General features: G+C 36.7%; 1 protein-coding gene across 1 annotated transcript in view; it reads right to left on the bottom strand.

Moving 5' to 3' along the window:
* The window catches only part of LOC103961074, a 38582-nt gene that overhangs the window by 7810 nt on the left and 17462 nt on the right, over positions 1-13310 (bottom strand). The window contains 22 exon segments of the mRNA XM_048591470.1: positions 221-376; positions 446-544; positions 626-974; positions 1082-1155; positions 1263-2024; positions 3033-3530; positions 3683-3745; positions 3747-3808; positions 4206-4248; positions 4690-4884; positions 5177-5446; positions 5571-5733; positions 6896-7059; positions 7564-8053; positions 8165-8524; positions 9010-9345; positions 9498-9582; positions 9693-9982; positions 10392-10495; positions 11647-11838; positions 11938-12020; positions 12023-12587. Of these exon segments, the coding sequence (XP_048447427.1) occupies positions 221-376; positions 446-544; positions 626-974; positions 1082-1155; positions 1263-2024; positions 3033-3530; positions 3683-3745; positions 3747-3808; positions 4206-4248; positions 4690-4884; positions 5177-5446; positions 5571-5733; positions 6896-7059; positions 7564-8053; positions 8165-8524; positions 9010-9345; positions 9498-9582; positions 9693-9982; positions 10392-10495; positions 11647-11838; positions 11938-12020; positions 12023-12587 (5403 nt within the window).

The following is a 13310-nucleotide window of genomic DNA, read 5'->3' as shown; positions in this document are numbered from 1 at the left end:
TATTTTATACTATAATTCGTAACTTTTATCACATAGGACATGTCAGGGACTCTGGGGTCACATGTCCCTTATAGGCGAGGTTTTGTAGTGTGAGTAGCTTCTTTCGATCCTTTTAGGGTAAATGCACCCTGGTTTTCCAAAACAACGGATACAGATACAAGGACCATTGGTACATATGTTTCTATAAAGATAATGATATTACAATATACACTCCACTAACCTGAAGTTTATCATGTCCTTCTGACTCACGATGTACAAATGAGACCATTGCATCAGATGCTCGAAGGATCTTTGGTTCATCCTCACTGCATAACTTAATGGATATGTCCCGACCAATTCTATTGGTAAAAGTCATATATGGTCGGACAGAAATTACCTGGAAAGAGGGCAAAAGGGTCAATAACCAATCTAAAGATTTATTAGAATCTCTAATAATTAAATTTACCTTTGTGGGAACAGATTGATATAGGCATGGTTTTGTTGTAATAAAAATCCGCATACAACTGCCTTCATTATCATGAGCATAGAGATCCAAAGACCCATCCTAAAAAAGAAGGAAAGAGAAAATCTCAACAAGATTTCTTTACCAATAATGGATCAATATAAAAATGACATAGACATCTACCGTGTCATCAAGGGGAGAAAGATCTTTGACAGGTCCAAATTGCTCCTTTCCAGATTGATCAATGGACAACGCAAGGCCCAACAATTTAAATTTCAAAGGTGAAGCAATTGTATGACCTTCATATATTTCCTCTTCAGTTATTTCCTCCAGGATAGTTTCATTGTCCTTTGTAGAACGAAATGGATTACCAACCTTTCGCATATGTTTCTTTCCTTTGATATCTAGAAGCCTAAGTTTGAGAGGGGGACACCAAGAAATTGAATACCAATAAGGAGAATACAGCCTAATGATCTTAGCTTGCAGTGGCCGTTCTTTGTCAGAATTCTGTTCAAGAACAATTTGAACAATCCTGCAGAAACAATTACCACAGAACTATCAGACTATAAAAGAAATGCACTTCAAGCAATGTAAAGGTCAAGATACACAATATAATTTATGATGCAGATTATTTGAAACCTTCCGGATATCGAACTTCTCAAACTTATAGTTTTCGGTGGAACTTCATGAGGATGGGAAAAAAGAACAGCTTCCTGCAAAAGAAATAAATGAAAGGGTGGGATTTTATTAAAAAAATTATGCCAAAAATTAAATTATACAAAATAAAAAAAAAAAGGACTAGTTTGGTCTTAAAGCTCACATGTATAGGCAGCCACCCTCTTTGCGGAAGCAGTGAAAGGAACAAAGGGCTTCTTATGTCAGCACTATAAACATTGACACTTTTTCCTGAAAATAATACTCCTCTCGAGCAGGCAAAAAAGTTACCACTATCTTGCATCTCAAAAACAGAATATTCAGCTGCAAGCGGAAGAAAATTGGAGATAGATAGCGGGGACTTGATTACAAGAGTCCAATCCTGGATAGGATCAGAATGAATATCTTTGGCAATCTCTGTCGCTTGTACACTTATACAAAACCACAACTTATGAGAACTTGAAGAACTACCACTTATCTGAGTGCAATATAACAGTTCCTCCAACTCAGTGAGAGAAGACACACTTATCCCAGAGCATACCTTTGACTTACCAGAATCCTCTGTTTGTTCAGACCCATCCACCACTGAACTCCAAGAATACTCACTACTATTGCAGAGAGAGGGCCTTAAACACAATACGTACATTTCAGGTTGTGTTAACCCAGATAGAGGAAGGGATACTGTATCTCCAGGTTTCAAAAGTCCAATAGATATTTTCTGATGTGTATCATTTTGTTTTCTATTCCTGATCCATCTCCTTTGCCTTGCAGAGTTTACAGATCTTAATGGATCAAATGACTCGGGCCATTTTAAACTCTCAACATCTGGAGCATAAACCCAACCATCAGCAGTGTGAACAGATTCCATATTCAAATGCCAATCATCAACCCATTCCCAGCCCACTGGTAACTCAACTGCCGGAACTCCCTGCATTACTGACAGTAATCAGAAACAATCTAAGAGCTCCAGAATTACTATTCAAACCTGTCTAATAATGTGAGAGACCACAAAAAAAAAAAAAAAAAAAAAAAAAAGCTTAATCATCCCCTAAATTAAAATACAGCCAATAGTCACAAACATGTGTTACTTCTCATCCGAAAAAAGAAACAAAAAGAAAGTGAGCCTCAAAAAGGAAGACTCTCTGCACCGTCACCATCACCTTCACATCAGTCTGTGTCATACAAAGATGTGAGTGGGTTTCTTCTAGATTGGAGCGGCCTTGACCAAGAAAGTGTAGTTCACCGAGGATGTTTTTAGCAGAAGGCTAAACTTTGTAGATTTGTAGTTTTGGTTACTACTTGAGTAAATGTATAAAATAACAACCCAGTATACCATTCCACAGTACAGGGGTTTGTTTTCCAGGTGATCAGGTATCCTTAAGTTAGAGGTCTATGAGTGTAGCGGTACTGGGCTGTGTTGGAGCGTTAGGGTTTACTCCTGTCTATTTTGATACTTATTTATTTTGGGGCTACGGACAAGATTCGACTTGACCATGCTTATGATGTGATTCAGTTAAAGTAGAACCTTGTTAATTTACTTTTCCGTCAGGCTCTGATGTTCAGACATCAGCATGCTGATTTTGGGCGAATATCTACATTGGGGTGTGACACAAGATGGGGGAGGAGGTTTTACAAGTTTTATAAATGGTTACATCGCATTAATTTCTCTTTTTATAAATGTTCTCATATCGTAAGTCGTAACAAAAGAATAAAAGTGTACCCTTTAATCCATATAATGATATATTTAGGGACACTGTAGCTACCAATTTTGGATGAGAAAATGTAATAAAAGTAATATACAATAAAACTACGAAAATCAACATGAACCATAAAGCTAATCATGTAAAGCTTCAGTCGCAGAGATTTAAATTGAAGGTTAAACCTACACAAGTAATCAACACATGCACATGCCAAGAACATCAACTAATATCTTTACCTGATGAGATCCTCCACTTTCAATGATACCTTGGCTTGGTTGAGCAATGGTGCCAATCCAACCAGTACCAGGGCTGTATTTTTCAGTTTCAAAGAACTCATCAGTCTGAAGTTTCTTAAATTGTATTTGACCTTCAAGGGTACTGGCATTGTTTTTTAGAGTGGTATCTTCCATGGAAGCTTTTGGTACAAGGCACAAATCAAGTTCAAAATCCGTACTGTTACGTACGGAAACAAGAGACCTAATATCCACATATCGATTGCCATCATTCACATGTACTTCACTAGCAACAACGTCATTCCCTAACCTCCAACAAGCAGCTGGTGCAGCATAATTTAGCCTCACCGTAGTCCAAGGCCCTTCCCTGCTTGGACTAATCTGAATAAAACCAGATTTTCTGCCACTGTTATCAGTTTGATCACTTATCTCAGCTTCAGATGTCGGTGACAACAGCACTGAACATCTGATTTTGCCACACGACTTTTCACCATTATATCCCTGAATCACAACTCACATAAATATTACAAGGTTGATCTACTTGTCAGTAAACTCTTGATAAATTTCTATCCCTAGAACGAGGTACATGTTCTGACATAAAACAGATACAATAAGAAAAAAATATATTTCTAAAACATGAATGTAGACTCTACCGTAGATTCTGTTGAGGATAATTCAACCCAGGTCCATTTGTTCACGCTATCATTCAGGGTAAGAATTATCATGGATGATCCCCGCAATCTTCTTTAAAGGGGTTGAAAATAATCCAAGAGGGACCCCTAAAATCAAAAATGAAAAGTTAAACCCATCTTGCCCAAAATTGATAGTTTGACAGACAAGAATGCGTAGTTCTTAAGTACAACAAAATTAAAAACAATTTAATGAGAGCAGAAAATTAATTTACTTTACAGAAAATACTTAATATATTTAGGTCAAAGTTGAAAAATAGCATGCATAACAGAGGAACTAAACAAAACAAACTATAGCATACATTTACACTTTTTAAATGACAGTGAGTAGGATAGAGGTGGTGCAATGAAACCTGAAATACTATCTTTAGTTGCCATTTTTTTTTATCATGATGACAATGAGAGTTTCAATACAATAGAGAAAAGGCATCCTATTAAATAACAAATCCAGGCGGTCGCCAGATCAAATAAAGAATAAACAAACTACCTTTTCCCAGCTCCGTCACAATTAATTCCACTGAGTAGTAGTCCTGCACAAATTTGGATAGAATGGCTTGAATGGGATAACCAAGAAGATTACTTATATGTTCATAAAACATCCAAACAATGATATACGAAAATAAACAAAATGGTTTATACTGTTTTAATGAATTATATACATACATCTATAAGCAGCATTACTATCTATCATTTGAAATGTATGAAGCCAACATCCAGTAAGTGACAGATTAGAAAATTCACTTAGCATGTCCCAAAACTACATTTTAATTAAAAGATGTTACACAAATTTCATAGCACAGGAATAATTATCCATTAAATGTCCAGTAATCATCCTTTTGGTAGAAACGTAAAATCAAGGTTCGGTAATAATAACAGATGTGAAAATCAATGTGCAAAGACCTATCATACATGCAAAAGCAAAGCAGTTAATTAATTGGAAAACGTGCTAAAAAGAAAAACATTCTACATACTGGATCGTCGACTTTAAAGAAAAAAATTTCATTCCACTTGACCAACTCAAGCTCTGAAGACAAGTGATCTGAGCTGCTTCCGCAAGTACGTGCACTTTGTTGATGGCTCAGTGATCCACTAGGGAGATTCGGATCAGGACTAAGGCGAATTGCTACGGTATACTGGGGGGATGTTAACCCTCCAACCCGTGGAAACTGAAATTGCAGATAGATTTGAGTAGTCAAGATAAGGGAACCCATGTCACTATCTAATACAAACACACACACAGCTAATTTCTTGAAATTCATACATTTTTTATTATAAAATAAATAGAAGGAAGTGTAAGCAAATTTATTTGTTTATTCTGTGAGAAAGATACTTTTTTATTACAACAAAGACAATAAATAACAATAAGCCAAAAAAACTGGTCAAGATATCCACTGGAAAAGAGAAGAACAAATGGAAGGAATCATAAGAAATTTACTTTTATGAGGAATGAGAGTATACCTGCCCGTCCACTATGATAAGGGTAACCATTGTTCTAACTTTACGGAAAAGTTTTCCTTGCAAGTGAGAGTCCAGCATATTCTTGGAAGCAGGAACTTTCACGGGCCTCATATCCCCAGACGGCATCTTAATTATGGTTGCAAGTCCCCTTAATTCTGTAGCTCGAACAAAGATATCCTGACCAAGTTTGTTTTGTGGCATTATATTGTAGTTTCTCTTGTGATGAACGTCAATAGCAGATCTTCCACCATCTGTTGGAGAGGATACTTCCTACTTGATGTCATGTTAAAAGAAAAAAAAAAAGGAGAACTGTAAGCAATAACCGTTATATGCAGACAGGAGAAAGGGTGTACAAGAAAAACTTCTTTTAGTGATGGAGGCAGCAGAAACTCACTCTTTTTCTATCATATTCATGCACATGAATAAGACTGTTCCAGCTTGCATAAGCTTGAATAATCATATTAGCGTTAGATACAGAAACGTTCAAGTTCAGATCCCTGGTACAGGTAAGGCGTAACTGGGAAGCTGTAGTTGTAGCAGTAAGATCATATTGGTACCTGTACGTGGGCCAATAATAATAAATAACTACGGATGTTTCCAAAGTGAAATTTTAACCAAATATGAGCAGAATTGCATTATAGGTGATGAGGAAAAGGAATACAAAGTTTCACCCCAAAAAAGATGGAAAATGAAGCCAGAAAGAAAAACACTAGATGAGATATAAAATCTATTCTTTAACCTTTCAACTAGTGGAAACTTCCTAAGCACCAAATCTAGAAACACTTTTGACTTTTCTAATTTCTTCTCCACTCTACATTATCCATTAGAATAGATATAATCGCATATCGATTATCATCACCTAAAGTACACAAACACTAAACACCTTCAGCTAGCAGCAAGAATGGTACATTTTGGCTCATTTCCATAACATCTTATATTTTTGGCATAGAAGATTCCGGACGTTTTGTGTATCAAAGTCAGACATTTTGTGTATCAAACTCATGTTTTCAAGAGGTTCTAAGTTTGATCCCCATTCCCAATTTCTTTGTTGGTTTTCGTGGTGCGCAGTGAGTCAGGTCCTGCACCTATATGTTTCTCTGTTTGTCCATATGTCTAGCTCTCCAGGCGCAGTACGGGCTCCTTGTTGGCGAGGGTATAAGCCTGACATATACAGTTGGACAGTTCACCACCAACTTAAGCTTTTGGAGAATGTAGATGAGCATTTTCCATGAAAGTTACTATTGAACTGACCATACTGTGATATCTGGTATAATTAGGGCGGGATACAAAGTCTTCAATGAATTATCCCTCACGAGTCATAACCCACAACCACTGACAGCATCATTTAACATATTTTAAATCCGAGCATGGTCAACAATGACAAAAGCATATACCAACGCCCATACTGTAATATCTGGTATAATTAGGGTGGGATACAAAGTCTTCAATGAATAATCCCTCATGAGTCATAACCCACAACCATTGACAGCACCCACAAAAAGATCCATAACCTTGAGATCCCATGGGCCTTTACTTGACTTGATCCCTTCAAAATTTCCAAATTTTTTTCCATGCCACCCATTATGTATGTTCGACTTTTCTAGCTTTCTAGGTTCCACATGGACTGCTTTTAAATAATGAATTCAGAACTGATAAGCTACCTAATGCATCCTATATATTTTCTTAGAATTTTTTAATATTGAGGTAGAAGAAAATTACCTTAAGAATCCATCTACTGGCTCAACAAGAGGTTCCCAAACTTCATACTTATCGTTATATGATCTAGCAGCCAAAGAGAAGCTCACAGTAGAATTCAAGTAGTCGGTTCTTCCATGTAAACTGAACCCAATTCCATTTAAAGAGACATTAAACAATGGAACCATCTGTCATATTCCATGAGACAAAATCATTAGAGAAATAGCTGTAACTAACAGAAAATTAAAGTAAAAGAAACATGAGCTTTAAATATAACAACCACCAAAGCTAAATATTATGTACTTTTGATCATAAATAATTAAATACAGCGTAAGAAGTTATTATAAGAAGAGCCAACTCAGCCAAGAACATACCATTATTGTACATAAGGTTAAACTTTATGAACATAACAGAATTGTACATAAGAGGTAAGTTTTCTCAATTCCTTGGCACAATATTGCTAATATGATTGGAGGCCCATTCATTCCTTGAGCTTGGTTCATATTTATTACTTTAGAAATATGGCATCCAGTTATCACTTATCACAGATGGATAATTGACACATACAGAAAAAAAGTTTGTATTAAGATTTGGAAGAAAGGTTCCCTAATCATACTTCTCATACTTCATTATTCATTTACACATTACTATATTTCATACTCCATATGTGCTATTTTAGTATGAATTCTTACCAAGCCACCATAGTCATCAAAAAGTGCAGCAGAAAAAGTTCTTAATTCTGCATCAATTACAGTATCATCTGAACCACTTGGTACATTTGACTCCGCCAGCTTTAAAGCAAACCTTCTTGGAGGTTTTTTGAACCCACCACGAACTATAAAGGTCCCCAACTCATTGCCAGCTGACCAGATACTAAAAGAATCTCTTGTACGCTTCGCATCAGATGTATCCCATACACTTTCCTCTGAAAATTGATCTCCAGCTACCATATCACTGCGCATGCATCTTAATGAGCTGAAATCAGATTGTTTTGGTGTTCCCTTGCATGCAATACAACCAAGGGAAACAAACCCTGGAGGGGCCTGAGGAAGCCAGAAAGATATACTGTCCATTCCCCACTGTTTCTTAACTTGCCCAAGAAGCTGGAAATCAAGAGGGGCTTTGAAGATCCCGCCATCTCCTGTTTCATGAAGAACAATGCAGGTATTTGGGGGCTCGTACCTATGTTTAGTAACCACCAAACTTATGTTACTTAAGATACAACAGAAAAAGACATACACATAAGCATAAAGTTATAAAGATAAGATATCCATGAACACCATTATCATATACCCGTTGATTGCAATATCACCAACATATACCATCCCATGAGGGACAACTGGACGCCATATAGACAGTTTCTTCCTTGAGTTTGAGCCCTGATTCCACCATATCAATTGGAAACTAGCAACAGCTTCATAATGCGGCCCAGAGTTTACGGTTGCCAACCTTTCTGATTGGACATCATGATGTTGAGAAGAAGTATCTTGGACAGTGAAACGATTAGATGATTTTTCAGACGCTTCTGAAAATCCAAATATCACGTGACGCAAATCATAGGCTGTACCCATTACACTAGACATATTTGGACCTGCTGGCAAAAAGGTGCCAACAGAATTATCCACACGCCAGAATGCTAAAGTTGACTGATACCTGCAATTTAAAATGGAATAAAAAAATCACGATCCAATCATTTCTTATCAATGTAAACAGGCCGATCTAGTTGGAGATCTAACATAATATTTGTCCGATTCCCAGGAAGAGAATTTGGATAGCCCCCAAATCTAATAAGAGAGTCATGATAGTGCGTTAAAAGTTTGAATCCAATAAAAATATATTCCAGTACCTCTTCCATATGGAACAGACATGAATTGAACAATATTATAAGAATTTATCTGACTTTAAGATTACTCTTTAGAAGAGGAAGAAAAAACTATGATCCACCTTTTTCGTGGATAAAATCTACTAAATTTTGTTTCACGGACAAAAAAAAAAATCTACTAAAGTTTATATTACCAACCATCAAATATGTTTAAGTCTTGCTAAATTTGTAACTTTGGAACCATAGTGTAAACTATTGGCAACGTTAGGGTAATCTGAAATTATTAAAAATGAAAGAGATTGAAAGCACGACATACGGATTGTTGGTACTGATTGCAATGCAATCCCTTAAGGAAGAAGAAGAAACTAAAGAAGCCAAGATACAGAAAGCAGAAGACAGTGGTGGCTGTGTTCTTCCAGGGGAAACGACACAGCCCAATGCAACATATCCCTTAGGTGCTTCAGGGAACCAAATGGAACAACTAGCTCCGTCAGAAAGGACATCATTTGGTAGTGAATCAGAATAATTTACGCTATCGACAGACAAGCCCTCTGAAGGTAAAGGTGGCCAAATCAGCTTAAAAGACAGGGGCTTCTTGACTCTAGCAAAATTGGTATTTACAGCAAGAACTGCTTTTGTAGGCGGCTTGTCCCTGTCATAAGAAAATGGTATTATTAACATTCAAAATTTTAATAAATGAAAACCCTCACATTGTTAATAACTCTGATATTTAAAAAGCACCATGAGGTACAACTAAGATATGAAACTAAAACCATAAATAACAAAAGAAGCCGTTTTACTAACAAAGGTGTCAGGTAATCCCCAAGAACTGCAAAACCAGTAGGTGCTTGAGGCCTCCAGAAAGTATATATTTGGTCACCAAAGGGATCTGAAAATGTCACGGAAGCAGGATATATGTCATCAGCATGTAACTACAGGCAAGTTAAATCCTTCAGCCCACAATATAGAAAAATAAACAAATAAAAGACTGTAGCCTACCTCTTATTGTTCCAATTTTGTCAAACTGCGAGCAAAGCACTGTCATTTTCTTTGATGTTGTGCTTAAAAATGCCAATATATCCTCTTCAACTGCTAAAAACAGTCTGAGGATGCTGAATGAAAAATTCATAAATATATCTGAAACACTTAGATGTATATTGGTCTTTCCAGAAGCATTTGAATATTTCACAGAGGCGTCGAAGGGCTCCAGAATCGTGATTCCATTACTCTCCATAGTTAAACCAAGCACATTTGCATTCATCTCCTTGGTATCACCCTTCATAACAAGCCTGGAGGCAACAAGAGCATGTATAATGTCAAGTTTCCATTACATTTCTGTAATAGTTTAAGCATTCAGAGCATGGAAACTGATGCAAAAGTAAATGGAAACCGATACAATCTTAGCAAACTCGTATGCATAGAGATTTTATATATATAATTTGTATGCATTTCAGAAACAAGAGAAATCAATTTAAAAGCATTAAAAATTTTGTATGAAGTTCAAGCATCAATTAAACATGAAAATTTCATGGAGCAGTATTCCATTGTAAATATCTCTTGATAATTTTTTTATTTCGGAAAGATGAAACCCCACAACCCCCCCAAAAAAGAAAATTCCTGTGCAATTTGCATGTCTACAAAACTCTGTGCACAAATTATACTAGTACGTCTAAACATGATAATCAAACGAAATTTGACCTGCAGAATCCATCCAACTGTGCATGCAAAAGTTGGTTAGAGAGCACAAGTGATTCCCCAACATCTTCAGAAGTATTATAGAATGTCAGCTCTGGGCCAACCAACTGCAGCGAAATATTTCAGTTACAAAATAAAGTTAGCAGTTCCAGAAAATGAGTATGGCCCGACATTGCGAAAAAGCAAGGCATATTTTTTCCTATGCCCCCTGGAACTGAATGTTAATCTCACTTTCCCTTTGAAACGCAAAAACGCGTTGCTAAACCCCTTGGAACCCCATTTTCGTCCCAAGTTGCTTGATTCTGTCAACTGCATTAAAAAATCTGTAAAATCCTCTTACGTAGCTTAGTGGGCTCCAATTATTTGATGATGTGTTTTCCATGTGTGCAAACAATAATAAAAAATAATTTAAAAGTTTTAAAGATGAAATATTTTAAAAATAACAGATTAGAAATATCTAAAACATTATTTTCCTCTCACGATCCCACCCTTTCTCTTCCTCTGTGACTAAACCCCACCTACTATCTCTGCCCATCAATCAATTCCAGCACTGTACCCATCCACCCCAAATGATGGTGAAGAAAACCTCCCTTCCTCATGTCTGCACTGCCAGGTCACTCTCTCACTCTCAAATGCCAAAAGTTGACGAAGATAGGTGGCAAACTTCTGATGAAGATTAGGAGGAGGAGACTGTCAATTCTTCGGGAGATGGTTTTGTAAGAGGTCGTCAGATTTGGATCAATTGATGCCATCATTACGTTTATTAAGGTTTGATTAGGATGGACAAAGAGAAGCTTAGATTGGGGTTGAGTTGGGTCAGGAGTGGATCTCATCAAGTGCCATATAATGTTTATTTTCGTTCTCATTTTATTTTCTGATATTGAATTGGGAATTTGGATATCACTTTGCTGAGTTTGGTTATCTAAGGCTATTGTAATGGATGGAGAGGGGGAGAGAAGTCAAGTTGGGTGGAGTGGGGCTATGTTGGGGTAGTTGCCTGGTTGTTTGTTTCTTCAATCAATTTTGTATACGTGGCACTAACGGTTTACCACATCAGCAACCAAATGGGTCCCATTAATACCACGTAAGAGACTTAATGGATTTTTTGCCAGAAATGACAGAAACATGTCTGTCAAAAATCTAGTTTCAGAGTGTTAAGTGACGCATTTTGCATTTCAGGGGGGAAAGTGAGACTAACATCGAGTTCCAAAGGGCACAGCAAAATAAAAGCCAAAATGAAATAAAGCGAAGCAAAAACCTGCAACTCAATAACAATCTCTGTGGACTTGTCGGCCACAATACTTTGAGGTGGCACATTATTGACACTTTCTGTTGAGGAATTCATACTTGAATCTTCATTCCCTCCCACAAAGGAGACCTGATCTTCCTTCAATGCTGAATAGCTACTGTTGGATCCCATAGAAATGCATGAATCTAGGTACAGTCCATTCTACACCCACAGAACACACGTTAGTAATTTAAATATCATAGAAGTTTTTTTGCAAACTAGTATGCGGATAAACAAGAAAATATATCGTAATGGGATAACCTTGATGACAACATTTGTGAATTGCAACCTCTTCCCGTCTCCTACATATATTATTGGCTCTGTACTAGGGCCGGAGAGATAGCTCCCTGCCTATCTTTCAAATATAGTGTACCACCATTGCCATCATAAACAAAATGACCATGCCTTCCATCATCAGCTATTAAAGGCCTTAGAGGAGAAAGAGAAAATTCAGTAGAGGGTTGCTTGTAAGTTGACTGATCCAAGATCACTGCATCCATTCCATGGACGGAGTTCTGTACTTCTTCACTTGAAAGAGTATTGCTGATTGTAGGAACAAAAAACTCAACAACACCCAGCAGAAAATCAAGTACAACCAGCAGTTGTGGCCTTTGGATGCATAAAGAAACAACCGTTGACAGCTGACAAAATTTTGCATCAAGAATGAGCATCGTAGGAACTAATTTGAAATCATTCACTTCTGTATCATGTGTACCGGAGATCTGTTGAGCACCATCATAAGTCACAAAATCTAGGGGTCTTGAACCAACATACTCGGGCTTTCCTACTGCCAACCTAAACTCTGGTTCAGTACCCTCACGATCATCAAGCACAGCAAACCCCTTTAGTGTTGCTGATAGGAAGCCTTCTCCTAGTGTATTTGACTTGTACAGTAACCATGCACCACTGATCTGTACGAGGAAGTGGTGGCATTATAAACCAAGAAGATATGCATGTACATATAACATCTATTTCTTTTCTTAAAATGTGGAAATCCACCGTGGTGAATTTTCAGTATTCATACACACACATTGTACTATGATGATGTAACTCCCTTGATTCCAGTGACCACAAACATTAGACAACCTCATACAAGTTTAGACAAGAAAACAATATATTTGAAAATAATAATGGACAAGTACTTTGAATAAACTTGAAGAATCCAATATGATCCTATTATGCAAAAATCAACAGTTTAACCATGTCAACAGTTGATTATTACCTGCACCAAAAAAATTTAAATAAAATTGTATTACTTCCTTCACAATAGTGGATAGTTAATTAATTGAATTTGGTTGTGGTGGGTTGAAATCAATATCGAGTATCATATCTATATGTGACACTATTTTGATAGGGGAGTGATTTCTACACACCATTTTTCTCCCTACGCAACACTATTTGTTTTTGGCCTTCTAATTGAAGAAATCATAGAAGAATCAAGGGACAAAGCATGGGTGTGCAGAAATCATTTCCCTTTCTTAACTGCATGGAAGAATATTACGTTTGATAGGTTGGTCAAGATTGTTGATGAATGAAGGCCCTGTTGGTCATATCAAAATAAGAGAGACTAAATTTGATTTTACTTTTCATCTTTCTTAATAAAGAAATCCTGTTTGTCAAAATAAAATGTAAAT

Source organism: the organism of the source record quoted next, unplaced genomic scaffold (assembly GCF_019419815.1).
Source record: "Pyrus x bretschneideri cultivar Hongxiangsu unplaced genomic scaffold, Pyrus_bretschneideri_v1 Contig34, whole genome shotgun sequence".
In the NCBI taxonomy this organism is placed as follows: domain Eukaryota; kingdom Viridiplantae; phylum Streptophyta; class Magnoliopsida; order Rosales; family Rosaceae; genus Pyrus; species Pyrus x bretschneideri.
This window is presented reverse-complemented; position numbering and strand designations above follow the sequence as displayed.